Raw genomic sequence first — 20,545 nt, 5'->3', positions numbered from 1 at the left:
AACGAATATCATGCAACATTCATATTCCCATTATTTCGATTTCTCTTTGAACATTTAATAGGCCATAGTCTCTCTTTTTCTAGAATATTCAAGATATTTCTGGTTGGTCGTGCACTTCTCGGTCGGCTCATTTTATACATGAATACAAATGCAGATCACATTTTGCCAAAATAACGGAATTGGTGCAGGCTACCTCTAAACATATAGGCCTACATCGAAATTCGTCAATTTATATTTAATAGCCTGTATTCTTCAGTAAAACGATCATACCAATATAATAGGCTTACAATATTATTTGAAAACATTTTGGCTTACATTCCGTTTAACTAGACCAAAATCATTTAATTTCTTGAATTCAAATTAAGGAGGAAAAAAGCATTAAACTGCTATCAAACCATTCTTGTTGTTCTGTATATTGAGGGTATAGGCCTATTATCAGCTTAAATACGGCTTTAACTTTAATTAGAATTTAGAGAATTCTACAACTTTGTATTTTTACGTTGTCACAGTTTGTTATCTTTGGTTTGAAATGATAGATCAATGATAATGACAATACTTTCAGGTCCATTTTAGGACGACATAAAAAGTAAACAACCTAGTTGATCTATTTATTTAAACTCATTCAAGGAATATATAAATACATTCCAAATCACACTATACCAGAGTAAATTACACACCACATTAATAGACCAGAGTGTACACAGAGAAGAGCTCAGTATCTTCAAATATTTAATCTCAGGCAATGAATGTCCTAGACTAAAGGTAGCCAAAAGCTCTGAAAAAAAGGTATAGCACAATTAAGAGGCATCTGGCACTTGCTGTTCATAAAGGAAGAGACAGAGATTGAGACCAGACTGCTCGGGAATCCAACCAGAGTAATAAAAGCCTGTAAACTGCCTGCAAGTGCTCATATTGAACTTTTGGCTTGGGGTCAAATGGTTTCGGTGGTCGACACTTTGTTGTCAATATATGTGAATAAGGAAAAAGTATACAGGGTATAGGCTTATATTTGTTCATTAATATTATTGCTTGGTTATTGTTATGGCTCTAAGAGTAACATACCCTTTAGTTCCTTTAAAATATCCTCAGATCCAGGTCCTTTAAACACATTTGAAACCCAAGACAACTTTTGGCCACCCATGTTTATTGCAATCCATCTCACATATTAAAAAATTATAATCAAAAGGCTAAGTTATGACAACACGTTTTTACATTGCTTAACTCATCAAAATAAGTTAAGCAATTTTCAACTTTTTATGTTATACAAGATTCAACACATTTTTGTAGTCAGTTTAGTGTAATTTAGGTTGAAATGACTTAAAAACCAAGTTGATTGTACTTAATTTAAGGCAGCACGATTTTTATGCGATTATTGGTTTACAATTTTATTTAATTTTTTATATTGATTTAGTTTACTTGGGCCTATTTTCATTTTTATGAGATTGATTTACAAATTATTAAATACATCATGGCTATTCGTTCAATCGAGGCTTTTATATTTGTTTATTCAGGTTGTGGAGTGAGACAATAATTGAGAACAATTTGGGTGTTTGTGTTCTGAAGGAGAAAAAGAAAACCTTTTATTATAGGCAATCCAGTGGAAGAGGAAAAAGAACAAAGGCGACGAAGGCATTCTTTTCTTATATTTTATTGTGGCTTCTTTCAGGAACCACTTCCAGTTAAAGACAATAGAAAATACAATAGAACAGTGCTTCCACGAAATATTTACACAGCATTTTAAGAATAACATTGTGCGTCTGAACCATCCTCTCCCAGGAAAGCATAACGCATGGATACACTGACATAATGATTGACGCAATGACCCATATATTAGGTAGTTCGGTTGTAGATTTGTAAACTTTAATAGGCGAACAGTAATTAACAATCACAAAAAGTGCATTTTCTTACAGTAAGAGATACAGTAATGCACTCACTAATGCTGATTCCTCACCCATGTTATATACGCTGTAGCAAAGTTACTGAAGAGAACTTGGATTGTGGAAGATTTGAAGATAGGAAATAGCAAGACGCCATGCAGACCATATCCTTCTCCTCATATGCCCTCACTGCAACAGTAACCTCAAGAGTAATCTACTCAAGGACAAACACCAGTGGAACCTTACAAAACTGAGATTGATACATCATCAAACCATAAAAAGCGGAAATAATCACTGTTGGAAAACAGAAATGCCTCAATGAACGGAATACATGATTGGCTTTGTATTTGATAGCCTTTGCTTGTCGACAGACGTCATTTTGAACCTCAAACTTATATATTTGCAGCGATGGTTTTCTTTTGCAGTCGACAGCCTATTTAGAATTACTGGAAGTCTCCGAGTCATCTTCTCCTGATGTGTGTTTTTCTGATTCCTGGCTCCCCTCTTGCCCCTGTCTCTCAATTTCCTCTTGCTCCGTTTTGCTGCAGGGAAACTTGTCTTTGTTGTGTTCTTTTTTCCACTTCATGCGCCTGTTCTGAAACCAGATCTTGACCTGCCTCTCGGTGAGGGCCAGTGCGTGAGACACTTCGATGCGCCGCTTGCGGGTCAGGTAAGGGTTGAACAGGAACTCTTTCTCCAGTTCCAGCGTCTGATAGCGGCTGTAGGTCTGCCTGCCCCTTCTCCGGCCGGTAGCTATTGGGGGAAAAGAAGCGTTATTTCCGGCTAAACAGTGTTTGATTGATCATATATCTATCTCTGTAAACGAAATAAAACAACAAAGTCTTAAAACTCTCAAAGTTTCTATTCATTGCCATTAAATAACGTGTACGGAGCAATCCGGATTTTCTTAAGGGGTGTTAATTCCTCACTAATCTATAGGTGCCATAAAGCGTTTAATTGGGGGTAATAAGTAGGCCTACCATTGTCTATGGTGTTTTATGTGGGACTATAACAGACTAGGTGTTTCTCTTCGCTCATCTCACCTTGTGGTCTCATCCATGGGAAGAGCTGCGCTGCGCACGGTTCTGCACTTTCCAAATCATCCCTGATACTGTTGACCTTTAAATCCCCAAATTGCGTAAAATCCGCATCTGGGGCGCTGAAGAACGACTGTCTCTGTAAAGTGTCCTGGCCCAAGATGTTTCCCGTGGCATCTCCAGAGAAAGCGACTGCGCACGGGTTCTGTTGGTAAGATGCGTGGGAGAACGATGATGTACCGTGGTGGTAGAATTCCGGGAACTGAGCCGCGTGCTGAAACGCAGATCCTGTGTTGTGACCGTACAGCACAGATGGTCTGCTTCCGAGATCCGGCGCGTACCCTGAGCAATCATAGCAGTTGGAGCGCAGAGAATCGCCTCCTTTAAACTTAGTGAAGAGGGAATTGACGAAGTAAGAACTCATTGCTTGTAAGATCAAGTCCCCGATCAACTTTGACAACTGTATTGCGATCAAGCAGTCTATAGATGAATAATATTTTTGAGCAAATGCAGGCCTATCTTATTACAAGAAAAGCGAAATCATCCAGGTGGAAATTATGCGCAAAATGTCGTAAATATTCATGCAAACAAATGTATCCGTAGCTGCACCCACATGACTCCTTAGTAACGGTCCCCGAGCAATAAATACTTTTCCTTCTTTACTTTCTTTGATAGTGAGTTGCATTTCATATGAGCGTCAGTTATTGATTCCTTGTATCATTGGATGGACTCGCCATCTCCAAACAGACAAAGCGCGATCTTGTGATAGGAAGAGCTGGAGAGACTGAAAAGAGGAGATGAAAAAGGGGAGAGAGGGAGTTCTTGGGGAGGTAGAGGGGAAGGCGGAGTAGGACTGTTATTGGTAAACCATTTCAGTGCCAGAGCACATGCACACGACAAACGAAATGTTTCCAGTGGGATAACAAAACTAGATTTATTCAGGTCCATCGTATGATGAAAAATATACCACATTTGTAATTACATTCATGTTTGTTTTGATGATTAAGGGCGGCTATTCTTTGTGTCCATAAGTCTAATAGGCTATACTGACATAAGGCTACTTCCCTTCCGCATAGGAAACGTCATGAAGTGCAGAGTAGTTTCAAGGTGGAAAGGATTTTTATCACTCAACTCAGAGAAGAAAAGACCACCCATGTTTAGGCCTATATCAAGCTTGCATTTCACATCAGAGAAAGTGAGAGAGGGGTTACTTTTAATATTTGGGAATTTATGTCATTGTTTCACAAGCTTTTTATTGACTATATTTGAGAACTGTAAAAAAAGAGAGAAAAAAGTCAAGTTTATATATATATATATATATATATATATTTTGTAAACGAGTAAAGCGTGAGGATCTCTCTCTTCAGGTTAGACTGGGAATTTAGGCGAGTTATCCTGTCTGGTTTTAGAGTAACACTGCCATCGTGTGGTGAACATTGTAAGTTCACTCGAATTCATTCAAGGATGACAAAGAATCTGTTGGTCTACAATGGGAGATAACGGAATAATATAACGAATCCATGCGCACAAAAACATTACACTAATAACATTGTTTGCTTTTAACTGTAATTTTTTCTTGGACTATCGAAAAACAAAAAATGTTTTTTGAGTGCAAGCTATTTTGGTTGTTTTCTCTCCCTCTCTCTTTCTGTTTGCACCATGAGAGGGAAAGGAGAATAGAGTAATTATGTGGAGAAAATGAGAGAGCAAACAATGCGGAGCTGAACAGCTGCACGATATTTTCATACCACATGCTTTCATTTTCCGCAGTTACTTTACGACCAGAGGAGCAACTAATTAGATTTTTACTGCCTTCATTTTATGCACTATTAGATCAAGCCACGCGAAATTAAGCGTAGGCCTCTTCTGTATCAAGACCTCTGCTTCTGCATTTAACTCGCATTTCGCTGTAAAACAACCCCGTATTATTATTATCTGCTTTTATCTGTAAAATAATATGATGTAATATATTCTTATTCTTTAATAATAATAATACATTCATTTGCTAAAGTAAATCTGGTGTGCATCGTTGAAGCAAAATGCGTTTAAAAAAGGAAAAAAGAAACTGTTCATATCTGAACTCATTGCTTAGCCAGACAGGATAAAAAAAAATAATTTAAATAATTCTCCAAACTAACTCCAAAGTAGGACGATGCAAAACTAGCTATTCAGCAATGAGATGAAATTACACGGATGATTTCGGCAAGCAGTTTGCTTTAACGTGCGATAAAGGAAATCACATTCACAGAGTAATAATTTAACTAGATTTTCTTTTCTTTTTTACTTGTTAAATTATAACTACGGCTGAAATAAAAATAAAAATAATTTAATAATATAAAGGCTTTTTTTAGATAAATTATTTTAAGTTTAAGGCTTATCCTATAGCTAGCATCTGACTGTGGTCTGACTGTAATGTTACATTACCCGTAATTTTGTATTATTGCCCTCTTTCTTTTTTATTTATGACCACATACATTTAAAAAAAATACATGAAGATGTTTCCCTAGTATACAAACCTTTTTAATTATGTTTTTGTTAAACATAGTGGAGAATTTACCTGCTCAATTGTACCCTAATATTTTATTCAGAATGTCTGATATATAGGCTACTAGCTAACAACAAAATATATCAAATCTGTTTTGCAGCTGAAAATTGAATAATGAAAATAGTTACTCAACTTCATGGTGTTCCAAACCTGTATGACTTCTTACTTTCTTCTGAAGAACATAAGAAAATATTTTGAAGAATTTTGGTGTCCAAACAACATTGTAGCCCACCCCATTGACTTCCATTGTATGGACAAAAATGATCTTCTTTTGTGTTTTACAAAGTTAAAAAGTTTCCAGGTTTGGAAGAACAAGAGGGTGAGTATATGATGCCAGAATTCTAATTTTTGGGTAAGCTATTCCTTTAAGAGTTAGGATTTGCATGCTAGAACTAATAAACAAAATACTATAAAAAGTTCTATTGAAATGTTTATTCATATTGGCTCAGTATGACATGAAGTCGTGAAAATAGCTTACAAAGGCTGTGTTAAATCAAAGAATGTATAAAAGTATATTCACATTATTTTATATTAAAATAAGGGCTGTCAAACGATTAATCGCGATTAATCGCATCCAAAATAAAAGTTTGTGTTTACATAATATATGTGTGTGTACTGTGTATAATTATTTTTAATACATAAATACCCACACATGCATGTGTATTTAAGAAATATTTGCTTGTATATACTGTATATAGACTGAATGTAGCCTATATATAATGTATATTTTATATAAATATAAACATTTTATATATAAATAACATATTTTTCTATAATATATACGTGTGTGCATTTATATACAAAATAATTATACACAGTACACACACATATATTATGTAAACACAAACTTTTATTTTGGATGCGATTAATCGTGATTAATCGTTTGACAGCCCTAATTAAAATCATTCACTTATGGCTTGTTTCAAACTAATGTATGCTAAAAACATTAAAAAGGCTACAGCAGGCACCAGCCCACTGTCCAAAATCAAGTTTCCTGACTAACTAACCGATTTACAGAAAAAAGTTGACAAACCTGAGAAATTGCTTTATATTGAAAATAGCAGAGCGAAATTTCACATTTCCAGTATGGAATACAGACAGTGAAGGCACACCTTCTCGTGCACCTTGTACTCCTGACTCATACTGACATCTCACTGAACAGTTTCCTTAGTCTATACTTATTGTATTGATTTACTTGGTTATGATGAGCTTGTACACGTCCTGAGTCAGTGGCTGTGCTCATGTGGGGGGACTCTGCGAGGGGCCTTTCGAATGGCGTGAGAGAGGTGTGGCCTTGGGACAAGAGGAGCAGGGATGGAAATGACGTAGAGAGACTTGGGGTCACGGAGCATCCCGGCACCCTGTGGTCGCCTTGGAACGAGGGGAGGCACTCCTAACATTGACGCTCTCGCTCTTGACTCGGCCGAAGAGGAACTCATACTGCTCTGACGCCAAGAGAAAGACCCACCTACTGTGAAGCAGAGAAAGAAGAGAGGTGTATTTTCTATGAACAATCTCTTATTAGTGTTATGATATGGGAGTAAGAGCCAGAGAACTATTCGAAAAGTGAATCACTTGTGAAAGGTATCCGCTGAGCACTAGCAGCTTTCATTAGACCAGCAGATGCTTGTCGTTCTGCATTTGACGCCGCCATCTCTTCTGCTCCACAGTGCGCCAAACCACCCAGTTCAGTCTGGACTGGCTGGAGCAGACCATGTTCCAGAGAGGGCCACGGCTTTCGGTTTTGCAGCGGTTGGGAATGCACACACCGCAGACAGGGCTTGGCTTTTGTAGACACCTGCTGCATGATAGTGCAGATGTTCTTCTGTCTCCAAGACATCTCTGCAATGGAGTCCAACTGGATAGAAAGAGTAATTTATCAGGAGAACTGACAAAAAAGGTGGTTTAAAATAGTGTCTAGTCAGAGAGGAGAAACTAAGCTGTATGACTTTCTTTCTTCTGTGGAAACACAAAAGAAGATATTTTGAAGAGTTTTTTTTTTTTATCTTTTTTGTCCATACAATGAAATGTCATTGGGGTCCAAAACAACATTGGATGAGTGTTGTTACTGTTAACTAAAACTAAAATAAAATAAAAATAAAATATGAAAAACATAAACTTAAAAAAATTTTTGAAATATTGCGTTGGTAACTAATAAGTTGAAGTACAAAAATGACTAAAACTAAAACTGAAATAAAACTAAATGAAAGCTAAATAGAAATAAATGAATACAAAATAATAAAAATGAACAAAATGTCTAAAACCTAAACTAAAATGAAAATTGAAAATATAAAAATAAAGCTAATTCAAAATATGAATAAATGCTATAACAGTAATGTAAATAATACTAAAATAACACTGCACTGAACCCCATTGACTTATTTCACACATTTTTTCAAAATATCTTCTTTTGAGTTACAAAGAAGATCATACAGGGGCCAGTTGCATAAACGTAGCCATTATGTTAAGACAGTGTCTTAAGAACTAGTATGACTAACTAGCAGTTAGTTAGGGGTAATCAGCCTAACTGTTCAGTATCAAATTAGACCAATGTACGTTTTTATGTAACTAACTTTAAAAAGTTATGAACAGTCTTGAAGAAAAAAATTTGATGACTAACTTGTAAGACTAGTCTTAGCAGTTTATGCAACTCGCAGGTTTCAAATGACATAAGTATGATAACAGTATTTTTATTTTTGGTTGACCTATCCCTTTAATATGGGCTTTTTTTGTTCACATACCTTGTGATCATGTCTGCAGTGTGGGGAAAAGCTGGCTTGTTCATGTGAGTGTTTGATAAGTTCAGTAAGATGATTGGCACTTTGAAGTAGCTGGCGCACCTGGTTAACCACACCCATGTTCAGCAGCAGAGTCTCTCGTTGGTGAAGTTCACTGACTCTCTCTGCCTCCTCTTCCTCTATTACGTCAAGAGCAACAGGTGTCTCTCCCCTCAATGTGGTCTGATCTAACATAGGTGTTAGCTAAAGAAATCGATAAGACCGAAAGGAATTCATTAGTTATTCATGAGTTCTTTAAAAAGACAGCAGGGTCCCTCTAGTGGTAGGTCAAAGGACCCAATGTTTGTTTAGTCAACGAAAGAAACTTGTAATAAACATTATCAAAGTACACATATAAACACAAGAGAATGACTTACTGCATTGGGGTTTTGGTGAGGAGGCAGAATTCCTTTTGGTTTTGCTCTTTCTCCAGCAGATTCACCTTGAAGATCCTGCTTACGCGATCCTTTCTTTTCCCGTTCTTTCTGTTCCTGCTTCAGACGCAACTCCTGCAGCTGCTGCCTACAAGTATGCACATTTTGAATGAACATTTTTCTGTCTAAATTTAGCTTGATGTATTCCTGCAAAACAACAAGCAGTATGTGCACACCTGGCACACTCCTCCCTGGCTTTGGAGGCTGCAGTTTCCTGGAAGAGAGAGCTGCTGTGTTGAAAATACTTTTCGTATTGCTCCCCTCCTTCCCGAGGGAAGATCCGCCGGAATCCACCCATGTTCTTTGCCTCATATTTCTGCATCTGCTCCATACTAGCAGCCTGAGACTGACGAATCTCCTCATTCCTTTTGAGACAACACGCTTGGCACTTAATAGACAATGTAGATTTTTTATAGACAAAGGAGTACAATATGTGCAAAGTCTTCTTTTCTTTTAACAAAAATTGTTCTGTGTTTTTCCATTGTGCATGAGTGCATCGCATGATCTATCAAATATGGAGATGTTTTTGTTTCTTCTGTTTTTATCATGCCTCATCTATATCAAGGTTGTGGTTCATTCACACCTGTTCTCTTACGCACATATCACGTAGCATATAAGCTGAAGGCTTTCAATAAAGATTTGACTTTGAGTGAACTACACTTCTGTGTCGGCATCATTCTTGGTCCCTGATATCAGTGTCACTCTCTGTGTCTTTAATTCGATAAGGAAGATGCATAATTATTTATCTAACAATTTTATATCTTGACATCTCGCAAATCAGAAATTTTTTCTCTGGAATTCTGAACACCCCTCAAAAAATATAAACTATAAAATTACAATCCGATGAAGCATTAAGCATATATATATATGCATGTATAAAAACAATATATTTTAAGTTTATTCGCAGTTCTTCATTGGAGTGGACAGAGCTAAAGAGACATTTTGACTCTTGATTGGTGTAATAATTTGGGCTGATGGCTTCAACAGAAGCGCATACTATGGATTACCAACCTCGTAGCTCACAGTAGGTCTGTCTTTAAAGGTTTATTGTTATCATTAAAAATCAATTTCCCTATGGAAAAAATGCATGTTTTTACTTCCGGAACCCGACTGTTGCACTCTATATTGTAAGTCATAAACTTGGAATTGCGAGAAATAAAGTCAGAATTGTGTGTTCTGCACTCGCAATTCTGAGAACTTGCGAGATTAACTCAAAATTGCAAGATATAAAGTCATAATTGTGAGATAAAAAGTAGCAATTAGGCCTACCTTTTTTTTTAAATATTTTATTCCATGGTGGAAACAGGCTTCCATTAACTAGTGCTGTGTTTAAGTGCAGCTGTGGTCATTGTTATACCTGGCCTCTCTAGAGCGGTTCTGCTGGAGTCTCTCTTTTACCCGGCGCTTCTCCTCTTCTGTGATCTTCCTGCGGTCACAGGCTCCCAGGTTAATCAGCACCAAAGTGTCATACAACAGACCGTCCTTCACCTCCCGATCTAAACGGGAGTCTGTGGTGAAGCTAGGGGAATGGTTGACCTAAACACACAGGTTCAAAGATTGCATACAGCTAGAATGAAAGCAATTCACATTGATTTTGTTACATCATGAAGTCACAGGTAATTAAAAATTGTATAAACTACTTCAAATACAAAATAAGCCTCAAAAGGAGCCCAAACCTCAAGAAGCCAAGGTTTAAGTCGACGGTCCAGTAGCACATCAAATCCGAGGATCTCAAAACAGGCACTGCCAGATGCATGATTGGGGAAGCAGGTGTGGTAATTGTGTTTGAGAATGGGGTGGGCAGATATTAGTGTCTTAATGATGACGTCTTCAATGTCTCTCCACATCTTCTCAGTATCATAGCACATGGCTTCCAAGTGCTTCTTGAAGCTGGAGAGTTTTCTATGAAAATGGAAAATGGAAAAAGGGTTTCCTATACAATTTTAAAGAAACACAGAAGAAAATCATATTCTGTGAGAACATATACCGGTAGGTTACCGTTTGCTGCCGGTATCTTCGTCACGTACAAAGTTTTCACTATGCTTGTTGATGGCATAGTTAGTTAAGTGCATGCAAACATCCTCCTGTAGAGTTGCATAAAGAAAAGCAAATAAAAATATCTAATAGGCTTTATGCCAGCGGTCACATGAACAAACAGGAAAACAGGTCTCATTGCATCCGCTTGTCGGAGTGTTAACGGTAGTACGTACTGACGGCGATATCTACAGGGTTCATACAGATTCTGTAAAATGAAATTCCATGGGTTTCAAGGACTTTTCAAGCATTACTTTTACAAGCATTACAAAACGCACTTGATTTTCTAAAATCAGCACTTCAGTCTGTTCATCCTATAAAGCCATTTGAATAAACCGCTCAATTCATATGGATTAGTTTTACAATCTCTTTATGAACTTTTTGAAGCGTCAAAGTGGTAGTTGCATAGCTGTCTGTGGAGACACAGAAAGCTCTCAGATTTCATCAAAAAGATCTTCATTTGTGTTCCGAAGATGAACGAAAGTCTTACGGGTTTGGAACGACATGAGGGTGAGTAATTAATGACAGAATTTTCATTTTTGCATGAACCATCCCTTTAAGAGTGAGTTAGTAGACAGTTCATTAAAAAACGCTGATTCATTCTGGAATGAAGCAAGGTTAAAACATGGAAATTATTTTCACTTTGAACACCACCTTATAATGGATTAAACACAAATTTCTTATATATTGTATTTCAATAATTCAAGCACTTTTCAAGTACCTCTTCATAAATATGGCTGTTTTCCAGGTTAGGGTCAAATTCAAGTACTTCAAGCACTTTAGATCTATGGACTTTTAAGGTAATCAGCTAACCTAGCTAGTTCTTTTTTTTTTCCTTTTTCTTTTACGATTTAATCATTGTATTCTATTTAAATAACTAAATGTTAGTGACAAGGAAAATTAAAAACTTTTAGATATCAATCTGCATATGCGATGCGATAGACATTGGTTATGCTCATCTTTGCTCTCTCCTTCAAAGGTATTTGAGTAAAACGGCTCTATACTTAACGAAACATACAAAAGACCTGAACCTGAAGCGGCGCGACCTGTTTTACAGAATACGGAAGTTTGCTTCGCGTAACCCCCATTAACCACTGGTTTGAAGTCAGCATTTCAATACAAGCAATTTTCATCTTTCTATGAACCAGTGTGCTTTAAGCCAGTGGTTCTCAAAGTGGGGTCCGCGGACCCCTGGTGGTCCGTGAACTATAGCCAGGGGGTCCGCGAAATAATTTATAACAGCCTACCGTTTTTCCCGACTGTAAGTCATGTTTTCTTTAGCATCTGAAAACTTGCTATTTATTCCAAAGTGACTTATATAATGCATTTAATGTCAAATAATAAAAAAGTAGGCTCTTAAAGGTTTCTATAGATAGATAATCTATCTATATTTCTTATGTCTGTGCGTCAAGTATTCGCTGTGTTTTGGTCGATTTTTGGGCACGTGCGCCAGAAAGGAGACAGAGACGGCAGAACGCGCATCCTGTTGTGTTCTTTATTTTTAAAAGGCATGACATTTTGTAGTCATTTTTAATGTATACACAAATAAAAAATAGACACTTTGCCTTTTTGAATGATGTACTCTTATCTTTATGACCATAAACAAGAGTATTCCTTTGTTTCCACTGCTGAGGAAAAATCCAAGTGTTCGCGCCGGCGTCTCGTGTGCGCGCACAATATGTCAGTTCTAGCACTGCTAATTTGACATCAAAACCTGTTCATTATCAAAATAAAATACTCACCGAACTTATAAAAAGTTCTGCTTAATTTAATTTGTCTGTTGTACACTATGAAGGCAGTGACGGTCAATCATATACTGTCGACTTGCTGTTGTTCCAATCTCATTTCTCCAAATGTGAAGATGCTGATACGTGTAGGCCTATATTGGGACTGAAGCATGAAGCTTTCTTTACATAAATAGTTAAGCATCCAAATGTTAGGCTACATCGCAAATATGGACACTTTGGACCGAATGAGAGATGCACGAGCCCAACGTCTGCAGTTTCAGTTTCGATTCAACTTAATTCGTTTAGACTTGATGTTTTAAATAAATGTTGTCTGTATACTATTATTATTATTATTTGTATTATTATCTATTAATAGTATTATTTTTCATTCTCGTTTTGTTCTGAATACCATTAATTTAAGGATTTGCTGTGGAGTGAGGGGAAGTAGGCCTACTACGCCTCAAGAACGCAACAAAGTATTACACACTCAGGTGCAACTTATTTTCTGAAAAAATATAGTAAATTATAAATTTGTGCATAGGGACAGGGTCGTATACCCACAATTGAGGTCCCTGAGGTCCGGGCCTCTGTAATTTTTCTATGTGTATAATGAAAGTTGTGAAATAATTGCCTAATATTAACTCTAATTTGGTGCTGCAAGGATATTAAACATCGCGATGATGATAACTGACCTTCTCATCTGAGCGGTTTCAGCAGACTAACAGCGCTCGTCAATGTCAAAATGTTTGAGTCGGAGATTAAATCAAGGCGGGTTTATGTTCACAGAAGCTGCAAGCCGAGCGCGAATTTCCGCATGACGCTTCAGTTATTCGGTCATAAAGTGCGAGATAATATGTAAATCGCTAAACTAAACAGCTGTTATAGAAGTTTTAAACGAACGACAGAAACAATCAGTTTGCAAAGTATCAACCGGGAAAGGAAATATAGGGGATAGCGGGGTCAAGTGGGTCATGTTGTCACACTGCGTTACAATGAATATGTTTTGAACTATGTTGTATAGCTTTTTTGTTTGTCTTGTATATTTGTTTGATTAGATCAGATAACATTTTAATCTGTCATATGGTCATGTTACAATGTGCCCCACCTATGGGACATGTTGTTGTCACATTGCACTTCCATTCTTTCTGGGTATATCAAGAAAAAAGTAAAAAATTTTGGCCTTAAAAACACCTTAAAATGCACGTGTAGATCAAGAAAATCTAAAATTCCTCGGGGGGCATGCCCCCGAACCCCCCTAGCAAGATCAATTTTGGGACCTCAGTATGCTATTTAGAAAACCCTGCATATGACCCTGGGTCGAGACTATTTGTGTCAAAATATTTCATTAACCGCTCCCACATTAACTTTAGGCTCAGTCACTGTTATAAATATGAGGGGGTCCTTGGAAATGTTTTTCCCCTGTAAGGGGTCCCTGGCTCCAAAATGTTTGAGAACCCCTGCTTTAAGCAATACTTACTACTAAAATGCATGAATCTGTTTCAAGTTTATTTACTGTCTTTAAAGCCCCTCACCAAATTGCTGCCAGTGGGCTCATTATATTCAGTGGTGCAGAAACGGACTAGTCCCTCGTTGTACATGAAGACGCCGAAGGGGTCACAGCTGGTCACTAGCACATAAATGCGCAGGTCAAACTTGAACCCATCAATGATGAACGGCTGTTGAAACAAAGATTAATTATATAATAAATGGAAGATATTTTATCAGTGCCTATTTATAATGATCTTTATTTTTTTTTTTTGGGTAGCACTTTATTTTACAGTCCTGTTCTCCATGTATTACTATGTACTTATTATAGTAATTGTAATAACTGGGTAATAACTAGTAATAGTAATAATCCTGAACCAACCCCTAAAGTAAACCTAACCTTAACCCATGTAGTTACCTTATTTTACTCAGTACTTTCTTAGGTAAGTACACTGTAAGTACACGTACTGTAAAATAAATTGTAACTTTGTTTTGAATCTAATTGGATTTTAGTATTATGACAGAGGGGCTTCTTGTTGTAACTGTGAATTTATAAACATTTTGTTACCTTGGATATATACACCTGGCAAATCATGTGTTCACCTGGCCGAATATCCTTGTTGGATTTGGTAAGATAGATACCACGACCTTGGCAACCTGAGTCTGGCTTGCAGATATACGTTTTGTGCTTTTTGGCTCTGGTGTAGGCTTGGAAGTCACTATAACTGAAGGACATCGAGAGAGTGGGGAAAGGGAAAAGATTAAAACTTCCATTTTATGCTCATTAAAAGATCTGTATTGTAACTCGAATCGAATGTATGATTGGACTCGAATCGACTCACTCTGCAGGGAGGCACCATGTGCGAGGAAAAATGTTGTACTCCTTCGGGAAGAGTTTCAGCATACGGTTCATATTACGTGCGAGTAAATCCTTCCTGCAGATTTCATTCATGCCAGGAAAATGGTTGATTTTCTGTGTGGGGGAAATTTAAGCATCTTGTTAACCACAGGGTTACAACGAACAGGACAATAAACAAGAGAAGAATGATGTTTGACAGCAAACACCTGGTAACGCTTCATATCCATGACCCTGTCTAGTGAGACAGAGCAGTCGGTCCAAAACAGGGTCCAGTCTTCTCCTTCTGCAGCCTCTCGTAGCCCATATCTGCGAGCAGCACGACGCACTTAAAAAAAACAAAAGCATGCCATTGGATAAACAAACGTATACTCAAGGCTTTAATAATACAGTTAATTTTGAGACTATATCGACAAATGTTTGGAGTAAAAAACCCACCACTTTCATATTTGCAGTTGGTGAGATTTATCCACAGTCATCTGAAAAAGAGGAAGAGGACAAAGAGACAGACCTGTGCATTGTTCAGGAATTGAAAAGCTCCCTTTTTGACTTTTACACAACAGTTTTTACACGTTTAATTACAATAATCTTGTTCAAAGGTCCCGTACCTACAAATATTGCTTATAGTTACTGATAATTTAAGGTAATAATTCTTAATAATAATTATGTAATAATAAATACATAAATAAGGTTATAGTTATTAACACTGCGTAATGCAATTGATATCAAGAACTAAGTGATGATCAACATTTTTACTGTATTTATTAATCAAAAAAATCTATAGTTGTTAATTCATGTTTTCTCATTATACATTATTAATTAATTAATTACTTGATTTTCTTGCCACTTATCCGGGACTGGGTGGTGGTCATTATACATTTTCTAATGTAAAAATGTATGCTGAAATTAACATTAACCTAGATAAGTATTGTTCAGTGTTAGTTTGTGTTACCAAATGCATTAACTAATGTTAATGATTTAAAGGTACAATATGTAAGAATTTTGTAATAAAATATCCAAAAATCACTTGCACAGTGTGATATATTTCCTGCAGTTGTGTACTTACAATATCCCAAAAGTATCCAAAGATTTTTTATTTCAGAGAAATTCCAATTTTAAATAAGTGGCCGTCCCGGAAAAAAAGGTCGCCTGTCAATGACGCAATATCCGCGCTATCCTCGGTTTCCGTTCATACTGCCATAGCCATGACGTAACCATGGCGACAGACGTGGACAACTGCGTAGTGCGTAACGTTTAGCGGCACGCAGTTCTTGTTTCTTTCAAACATAGACCATGGCAAGCAGACTTTGGGACAAACAAGGAGAACTAAGATGAGGATCAATATCAGCGTGGCGTTTTTGAGATGCTGAGAGCTCCACGTACGCGACTAACTTGGACTTGACAGAGGTTCACGAGTCACGACTTGACAGCTTTATTAGACAGGTGAGCAAATGTACATAAAACAAATCAATGTTATATAACGTTAGCTCAACATGATGAAATGTTAGAATATGGTCAGTATGTTATTCTAATGTTGATCTAGCTTACTGCTAGTTTCGTATAGCAAACGAACTAACACGTAGTATAACATTATAACTTTCAACACACATTTAAATGCCGTTTAGTGTGATAGTGTAACGTTAGACCAAGTGAAGCAGCGCTGCGTTACCTCACAAGTTTAATTCGTCTAATAAACTGACCTGTGTCAGCACTTGCGGGTAGTTCAGTGGAATTAAATGTCCTTATTCCTTTATATTCGCGGGACTCGCGTGTGATATCTGTCTCTTTAGCAATCGCGACCTGCTTCATACCACTATAATGTTAAAAAACATGAATGTTTGCACTCATCCATAAACATTATTAGATCCATCAGCTTGACAGCAAGTCCCATCATTCAGCTCATCACTGCGTCATAAACCTACGCCTTTGTTATTGTTGGAAACTGTGCCCTCTTGTGGCGAAAAAAACCTACATATTGTGCCTTTAATATCTTATGTACACTAACGTTCAAATGTTTTCAAGTCAGTCAGAAATTCACACTTTTATTCAACAAGAATGCACTAAATTGATCAAAAGTGACAGCAAAGAGTGACAATAAAAAGTATCACAGTTTCTAAAAAAAAAAAAATAATAATAAAAGCATCAGCAAATTAGAACGATTTCTAAAGGATCATGTGACACTGAAGTCTGGAGTAATGACTGCTGAAAATGTCTGTAAAAACAAAACTTTACAGACCCCAACCTTTTGATCGGTAATAAATATAAATACCATAACATAGAAATGGCTTACTTCTTCTTTCTCTTTTTCTTCTTGTTCGCTGCAGGCAGAGGGATTGGTGTGTTACAGGGCTCTGCTTGAGTGTCACTTCCCCAGCCTTCTCCCTCCACCCCTGGATCAGACTCACGCCTGCACACTTCACTCACTGAGTGCTCCGCTGGTGTCCCCATTCTGAGAACACACATAAAACTTTGATGAAGACTGAGCGAGGGCTGAGAGATTTAGTGAAACACCTATTTAAGAACTTATGAGCTGAAAGATCTAATATTGCTGCGTGATGTCACATCTTCAATGTGAAACTTAATCAACCCTATCGGTAGTGTGCTTGTAAAGGGCAAAATACTAAGGCTTAGCATCATGTTTCTGTCCCCGTTTCTCTCCATAGTTGAGTACCACACCTGTCAACAACATGATTGAGGTCACTAAATATTTAAACTGAAACATATTTTCAGTATTTAACCATTTCAATGGGTCCAATAAATTTACATCATTAATATTAAAGTCGGCATGAAATGGAAGTTGCAAAAGTATTTTCCTTATTGTGACGTAATCCAAATTCTTCATGAACAAGAAAGAATATAGGGCGGGACTTGACTTTATCCATTGGGAATTTATTGGTTTGTTGTCGTTTGCTATAGAAGTGCAACAGTGCCCACCCCCTTTTTTAGCACCACTGGTTCCAGAAATTATTTTTTTTCTGTAGGGATTTAAAATAGTCTTTGATAAAGAGTTATAAGCCATGAACCAAGCCAAGCAGCTATAAGGTGAATCACAACACTACAGACTTTGAAGCAATTTGATGTAAAAAAAGATACAAAAGTGTGTAGGCTACTTAACGGTTTCAGTGAGGGAAAGAACTACAATTCCCTTGAACTTGTAGCACTGCGAACAGCATAATCGAATTAAAAATGATGGAGAAATATAAAACTACTCATTTACAAATGTTGATTATATGTATAAAAACATTATAATTTAAGTTTATTGCAAAATATGCATATATACAAACATTTCAGTATTTCGAGAGCGTAGAGAGATCAACTCCATTATGTCATTCGCAGTGCTTCATGGGAGTGGGCGGAGCTAAAGAGCTATTTTGGAGCAGCATGTTGCTTTTTCTTACTCTCTGATTGGTGTAATTTTCTGTACATCATCATGATTGATGTAGTTTTTCACCGGTAATTCCACTGTTAATCACCATTATTTAAAAAAATAGGCTGAAATAATGTGGGCTGACGGCTTCCGGACCATAAGGAGAAAATGAATGGAGTTTTTACTTCCGGAACCCAACTCTGCCTATTGCTGTGATCTCATGTGAGTGACAGCCAGGTCTTCCAACCCTCACGCCAGTAACTCGACATCAGAGAAGAGTCTCTGCATAAGGGGAGGGAAATTATTTTGATTTAAGATTATGAGAGCACATGAATTAAAAAAATGATGATGTGCAAGGATAAATCATTTAAAATAAACACTGAAATATTCCACAAGAAACAAGAATTGGCAATTGATTTCATGGTGACTTTAAAAAAAAAAAAAAAACCTAGCCACACAGGATGCACAAAGCGACATCATTGCGGTCCAACTGAAGTTAAAGGTGCTTCTGTATGCAAGTGTCAGTCAGCAGAGGGAAAGAAGGTCAGAGTCCTGAGGTAACAGTATTCTGATCTAGAGAATGTATCCTGACCATGACCTTTTGGTCCTGAGCTCAAATGAAATGGCCTACGAACTTATTAGACAGTTAATATTTATTCAGTGAGAAAAACTTTTAAAGGAGAAACATTTCACCATGAGGATTACAAAGATTACAAGGATTACAAGAAAATAGGTGGAAGGAAAACAATGGCTTTTTGAAACTATCGATCAATGTAATATGTAAAACTACCAATTTATCCAATAAAATCAACACATTTTTATATCCGATTCAACACTTACACCAACCTGTGATCTCTTCAGCTCACAGGCCTCTAAGACGTAAAAGTCTCCTGTCCACAGACACACCACTTGGCTTTAGCTGTCCAGTAGAAGGCTATCATCATCCCCGCTCCGAGCTGTCCTCTGGAAGTGGGTACTGGCACGTAATCCCTGACAAAAAGGAACAAATTCACCTCTTCTTTGATGGGTGGCTCAACTTGGATATACTTACATACTGACACACTGAAACCTTAAGATCAAGTGACCTATTAGAAACACAGGAGACCTAAACCTGATACATGAACATGAAAATAAAGGCCAAGAGGCAAGCAAGAATCAGAGAAGAAAGACAATCCCTACTTGTCAAATGTGATGAGATAAGTGCTTGGTTCCTGGAACAAATATTACATGTGTAAAAAGAAGCTGATGGTTACATTATACTGGGATTTGCAACAATAAAGTCTTTGAAATAAGATGGTAAGTTTATGTAATAAGGACAACAATTTAAACTCATTACTGAGTTTCTTAAATAAATCAAATTGCTCCATTTTAAGAAATAAGATTTTAAATAGTGTGAATTATCACATGAAGAACAGATGCTGTAACGTTAGTTACATTTCAAGAAGCAGAAAGCAATAATCACAATCTTTCCTTTTTCCAGTTCACCCTAAATTAACGTTAACGTTACTCAGTCTGACATTAAGTAAAACTCAAACTGTACCATAGTGTAACTAAAGACTTCAGATTTAAACAATCTAAACTACTTTAGGGCATTATATCTAACTAATCACAACACAAAAATATTATTAAACTAGCTTTTTACAAGCCAAGCTAAACCAAAATAATGGCGTACTTGATTCCCTTGCGATGCAAGTCTGCGCACGACTTTCCCTGTACAATTGCCATGGCAACAGAACGCGTTTCAAAAGCAGGTTAGCTAGCTAGCTGGCTAATATTCTTAAATAAATACAGGGAATAAACTCAATGGGTCCGGTGGAATTAAAGTACGTACCTGTTGCTGTTTTCGTCAGAAATGCGCAGTGGTTTCAGAGGGGGCCAGTGGTATCGCGGACTGTATTGGCTGTTCAAAAGGAAATGCCATTGGATTTTCTCATGCTTACAATGTTGCCAAGTGCTCTCAAAACGAAATGAGAGCACGAGGTCAAGGGGACAGAGATGTCCAATCTCAATTCACGTTTGCAAATACTTGATCTCTGATTGGTTCTCACTCTGGTGATGGTAATCTGTTCTTTAGATCATTGATCCAAACCGTATTAACGGTTACTATTTAAACAACACCACAAAAAACAAACATAAAAAAAATAAAAATAAAAACCGACAGCAGAGCCGCACTGATAGGACCCTATGGATAGGACAAAGTCAGTAGGAGAGCCATTTTACCGCAAAGTATAAAAAGTTACATCCAGTCATAAATACCATGTCTGCTTATCAATCTGTCACCCCTGAACATACAATAGCCTATGCAATGCAATAATACAAAAGGGTGGGGGAAAAACATTCTTTATGATTTACCAGCCAAATTTACTGAGACAAGATGATTTCCCTTAATGACAAAAAAGCAGGATT

The 20,545-nt window shown here is 37.1% G+C and overlaps 2 protein-coding genes across 5 annotated transcripts; both read right to left on the bottom strand.

The window, feature by feature from the left end:
• Positions 1-1,632: 1,632 nt before the first annotated feature.
• On the bottom strand, positions 1,633-3,865 carry hoxb8b (homeobox B8b). The gene is made up of 2 exons (XM_056255694.1): positions 2,921-3,865; positions 1,633-2,630 (listed from the first exon to the last, which is right to left on the bottom strand). Exons 1-2 carry the CDS (start codon positions 3,336-3,338, stop codon positions 2,311-2,313), a joined length of 738 nt encoding a protein of 245 aa, XP_056111669.1. The 5' UTR covers positions 3,339-3,865; the 3' UTR covers positions 1,633-2,310.
• A 2,546-nt stretch (positions 3,866-6,411) lies between these two features.
• On the bottom strand, positions 6,412-17,167 carry ttll6 (tubulin tyrosine ligase-like family, member 6). Of its 4 annotated transcripts, none has more exons than XM_056255692.1 (14): positions 17,063-17,167; positions 15,211-15,248; positions 14,982-15,100; positions 14,759-14,889; positions 14,485-14,641; positions 13,964-14,107; positions 10,669-10,754; positions 10,347-10,572; positions 10,028-10,206; positions 8,847-9,035; positions 8,614-8,758; positions 8,201-8,440; positions 7,035-7,317; positions 6,412-6,930 (listed from the first exon to the last, which is right to left on the bottom strand). In XM_056255692.1, the coding sequence occupies exons 3-14, from the start codon at positions 15,000-15,002 to the stop codon at positions 6,686-6,688; spliced, it is 2,046 nt and encodes a 681-aa protein (XP_056111667.1). In that variant the 5' UTR covers positions 15,003-15,100; positions 15,211-15,248; positions 17,063-17,167; the 3' UTR covers positions 6,412-6,685. The 4 variants fall into 4 exon arrangements, with proteins under 4 accessions (XP_056111667.1, XP_056111666.1, XP_056111665.1 ...); XM_056255691.1 differs by having other exon boundaries at positions 15,211-15,283; positions 17,063-17,165; XM_056255690.1 differs by having other exon boundaries at positions 15,211-15,251; positions 17,063-17,165.
• Between the last annotated feature and the right edge of the window lie 3,378 nt (positions 17,168-20,545).

Source organism: Rhinichthys klamathensis, unplaced genomic scaffold (assembly GCF_029890125.1).
Source record: "Rhinichthys klamathensis goyatoka isolate OS25496 unplaced genomic scaffold, OSU_Roscu_1.1 h1tg000121l_1, whole genome shotgun sequence".
NCBI classification, from domain to species: Eukaryota; Metazoa; Chordata; class Actinopteri; order Cypriniformes; family Leuciscidae; genus Rhinichthys; species Rhinichthys klamathensis.
The sequence above is the reverse complement of the archived record's forward strand: the minus strand, read 5'-3'. Positions and strand labels throughout refer to the sequence as shown.